At 44.9% G+C, this 5,000-nt stretch overlaps 1 protein-coding gene across 1 annotated transcript in view; it reads left to right on the top strand.

Annotated features, from left to right (window-relative positions):
• The window catches only part of LOC123491064 (roundabout homolog 1-like), a 112,502-nt gene that overhangs the window by 57,593 nt on the left and 49,909 nt on the right, over positions 1–5,000 (top strand). The window contains 2 exon segments of the mRNA XM_045220944.1: positions 2,784–2,860; positions 2,863–2,962. Of these exon segments, the coding sequence (XP_045076879.1) occupies positions 2,784–2,860; positions 2,863–2,962 (177 nt within the window).

Here is a 5,000-nt window from a genome sequence, read left to right on the forward strand (position 1 = left end):
CAAGGTACAGGGGATTGGACTGCTGAGGACTGGGGTAAAGTCATTTTCTCTAGCGAATCCCTTTCCATATGTTTGGGGCATCCGAAAACACCTTTGTCGCGGAGAAGACAAGGTGAGCGCTACCATCAGTCCTGTGTCATGCCAACAGTAGAAGCATCCTGAGACCATTCATGTGTGCGGGGTTGCTTCTCAGCCAAGGGAGTGGGAAGCTCACTCACAATTTTGCCTAAGAACACAGCCATGAATAAAGAATGGTACCAACACATCCTCCGAGAGTAACTTCTCCTAAACCATCCAAGAACAGTTTGGTGACGAACAATGCCTCTTTCCAGCATGATGGAGCACTGTACCAGTAAGGCAAAAGTGCGATAACTAAGTGGCTCGGGAACAAAACATCGACATTTTGGGTCCATGACCAGGAAACTCCCCAGACCTTTAATCCGATTGGAGAACTTGTGGTCCAATCCTCCAAGAAGCGGAGTGTTCAAACAAAAACCCTGCAAATTCCTGACAAACTCAAGCATTGATTATCAAGAATGGGCTGCCATCAGTCAGGATGTGGCCCAGTTAGTCAGGATAGCATGCCAGGGCGGATTGCAGGTCTTGAAAAAGAAGGGGTCAACACTGCAAATATTGACTCTCTGCACTTGAACTTAATGTAATTGTAAATAAAAGCCTTTGACACTTATGGAATGCTTGTAAATATACTTCAGTATACTTCATAGTAACAGCTGACAAAAAACTCACTCTGAATCTTGTGTCATTCTCAAACTTTTGACCATGACTGTACACAATGTCTGAGTGGTCCTCAGAGGCTCTCTCCTATTCCTTAGTGCAGGGGTATTCAAATCTTTCACCCCTACGAGGTCCAGAGCCTGCTGGTTTTCTGTTCTGCCTGATAAATAATTGCACCTATCTGGTTTCCCAGGTCTAAATCTGTCCCTGATTAGAGGGGAAGAATGGGGAGTTGAAAAGCAGTAGAATTGCCCACTGGGCACAGACGTCATTTCAATGTCTATTCCACATTGATTCAACGTAATTCATTGAAATGACGTGGAAACAACATGATTCAACCAGTGTGTAACCCAGTGGGTGGCTTGAGGTCCAGATTTGAATTTGAGGGCCTTAGTGCATTATTCAGTGTGTAGTCTACTCCAAGTTCTAGACTACCCTGATGTATCTTTATACAGCCATACATTATAGCCATACATTATATCAGCCAAACATTATATGCACCCTTACAGTATAGCCATAAATTATAGCCATACATTATAGCCATACATTTATAGCCATAACATTATATATGAATCGCTGATTAATGATTAGAGGACTGCAGGGCTTAAAATCTAGATAATGATCTCTTTCTACAATGTCAGATATGGACATTTTTCTGAGCACCTATTGGCTCCCGGACATTAGCCCACAAACTACTCTTATGAGCCTCAAATGCATTAGAAGGGATTTCTTTGATTTACTGGAAAGAAGGTTAGTGAATGGGAAAGACAACATCAGAGTGAGATTAGAGCAGGGAAAATAGATATGTAGAGATATTTTTGGGGACGACTGCTCTTGTTGCAGTGGCTTAATCCATTCTGCCTCTTTGGTCCAGGTCAGCCTAATTTTGTAGTTACATTTTAGTCATTTAGTAGACGTTCTTATCCAGAGTGACTTACGTGTAGGGAGTGCATATATTTTCATACCGTCCCCGTGGGAATCGAAGTACCCAAAGCGCCATGCTCTACAATTGAGCCACTAGCACTCCTCTCTGCTTCCTCCTCCGTGTCCACCCATAAGTATGCTGTTTGTGTAGCCCCCACTCTCATGGCAGCACACTCTCATATAATATGCATGTGTGAGTACTGCCATTTTAATTTTCGTTGTCACAGGGAATGTAGGTTAGTGTTAGAGGGGGAGACACAGCATAGTCCATTTAAAAGAGTTACCACATAATTTTTCAGGTAAATGTTTTCTGGCGATAGGGTTTGATAATTTCATGGTTGTTAACAATCCGAGCGTTCCTCGGTCATTACGGTCTCGTCTAGCGCGCTTCTTCCCACCGTGATTCCTCAAACAGCCACACAGGCTTCTGGAGCTTTCAACACTACGGCACACACACACACACACACGCGCACACACACATACACACACACACACACACACACCCACACACACACCAGGCAAAACCAGGTCTCGCGTGTGAGGTTGTTAATTTATGGGAGGTGGTGGGGGTAAAGAAAGCAGAGGCGCCAGGTTCAGGATCGTTGGAGTTAGCCAGGTTCAGGACGTTGGGTTCGCAGGCCTCATGCTGCTGAGGTGAATGTATGACGCTCTGTATAACCCTGGATTGAGTTAGCCCGAGAGAACCCTGATTGAGTTAGCCTGAGAGAGCCATGGTTTGAGTTAGCCTGAGAGAGCCCTGGATTGAGTGAGCCTGAGAGAGCCCTCTCTCCTCCCTGTGAGTGACTGACAGCCCTGAGCTACTACTGCGGTTATGGAGGTGATTACTAATCCACACTTTGTTTCATGGGGTTGAGGTTCACTCCCACTCAGACAGGGGACATGTGTTATGGCTACCAGAGCTAATACTGACTCTGTGTGTAACACAAAAAAAAAACAGAAAAAAATGTGTCCCAGTGTTTTTATATGTGGAATACCTGGGTGGAATAATTAAATATGCACGTGTGCTGAAGTGTTACATTAGCATCAACCAGCAACTTGCCATATTGCCACCACCACCATCAGAACACTGTTATAATGTCTTCTCTCTCTCTCTGCCCTGTCAGATCTGGTATGTTTGGGTAATGAGAGCAGGTACCATATCAACCGTATTTCGGTGGACCGTCTAACCTTCTCCTTGCTGAGATCCCCAGCCTGGCTCCAGGGATCCGTTACAGTGTGGAGGTCGGAGCCAGCACTGGGGCAGGCCCAGGGGTCAAGTCTGATGTCACCTTCTTCCAGATAGGTGAGTGGAGGAGAACTTTGGCTGCATTTCTCAGCACCCAGCAGAAGGTCCAAATAAGATTATTCTACCTCCGATGGAAGAGGGGGGAAGAAGAGGGATAGGTCCTTCTACTATGTGTCCTCACTTGTTAACTCCATACAGCATGGATTCCAAGGCTTACTGCCTAATAACTTCCCCCACCTTCTTTAACCCATGAACGGCTGGAAAATATTCAATGGACATTTTGTAGTATTGAACTTTTTAATCTCAGTCTGAAGAGCACACTAATCCACGTTACAGTTGTCATATTAATATTAAAGGAGTATTATGTAATCGTTGTAGAATGTTGCAAATAACCCAATTCCTTCGTTGCCCTACCAGCTATCGTGTTCATGGTCTATAACAGTGGTCTTAATGCTGTGTGTTTATCTATCTTAATGCTGTGTTACCACTCTGTCGGTGTACAGCCTTCAATGGTTTTCACGGTGACTGACATTGTGATAAAACGTTACATGTAATTCCTGCATGGCAGCAGTGCAGTGCCTGTAGCTTCGCTGCCCCACCCTGTTCTGCCCTGCTCTGCCCTGCCCTGCTCTGCCCTGCCCTGCTCTGCCCTGCCCTGCTCTGCCCTACCCTGCTCTGCCTTGCTCTGCCCTGCCCTGCTCTGCCCTGCTCTGCTCTGCTCTGCCCTGCTCTGCTCTGTTCTGCTCTGCCCTGTTCTGCTCTGCTCTGCCCTGTTCTGCTCTGCCCTGCTCTGCTCTGTTCTGTTCCACCCTGCAACAGTTAATAGGATGAAGAATAGAACAGCTGATCTTGTATTAGTGGTTAAGGGTCATTGTGTGATTCCTACTCCTACTCCCTCCATGTATGGACTCTCATCTGAGCTCTCAATAGCAGCTCTCAGTTTGAATTCACTTATCCTTAGAAACTCCAGTTACTCTATCATATCCCCTCAGCAATCCCTCCATCCCTTCAGGAATCCCTCCCTCTCCTCAGGAATCCCTCGATCCCCTCAGCAATCCCTCCTCTCACATGAAAGTCTTGCATCATACTGTGCCATTTGACTTGAGGTGAGGTCTACTGTCTGAAAATGATCCCTAGTACTTTGAGAAAGTTAAAAGCCCTTGAACATCTGCAGCTGAAAAATGTAGCTGTATAGATGTATTTTTATTCTGTTTTATATTTCACTCTCTCTGATCCTGCGAGGGCGTTTTTGTGTGTGTAGTTCTTCTATTGAAGTGCATCTTCCGGTCCCACCAGTTTCTGTTAGCAATTCCCATCTGAATATTTTATTTATTTATTTATTTATTTTGAATATGTCTGGAAAGACAGAACAACTTGCTACGACAATAATAAATCAAGGAGAAACTAACATTTCTCAAGCTTGAAGTATACTTTTATAATAGTTTTCACTGAAAGCCTATGATGCAAATGACTGTGAGAGTTTGAAACATTGTGTCATACTGTTGCAAGAGAATCCTTACCATACCATTGTGTTTTTCACTCTATATCCATGAGTTTAGTACTCAGTATCAGACGCTGGTTGCTCTCTAGGAGTGGACACTGCTTACCTAACCTGCAGTGGGTTGACCTGATCCGATGTGACAGGGTTCAGTACATGCCCAACCTCTGCCCACAATAGTTTAAGGAGATGAAGGAGTTAATAGGCTCTCATTCCTGTGCTACCTGGTTTAATATGTGGCTGGCTGCAGGCGATGCAGCTGCTGCCTGCCTGACTTCCTTCCCCGTACCCTGTATGAATGTGGGTTTATAGTAAACATAATGGAGTTTGGTATCTCTATAGACTTACATAACTTACAGCAGAGGCGTAGATCTGCTCTGCTTCATTCTGTTCTCCAGTCAAGGAGGCAATGGTCTAGTGCTTAACAAGAGCAATAAACCATGAACTCTAGCACAACTGCGTGTTTTGAGATGGCATGTTTTTATTAACTTACCTGTCAAGATCACGATACCTGAGCGGCTATAAGATCCAATGTAGCAAGTTCCTTTTCTGACAAATCCCCTCTCTCCACATGTCATGTGGAGTGTCAAGACCAGC

The sequence above is a fragment of the Coregonus clupeaformis genome, chromosome 6 (assembly GCF_020615455.1).
Source record: "Coregonus clupeaformis isolate EN_2021a chromosome 6, ASM2061545v1, whole genome shotgun sequence".
NCBI lineage: Eukaryota > Metazoa > Chordata > Actinopteri > Salmoniformes > Salmonidae > Coregonus > Coregonus clupeaformis.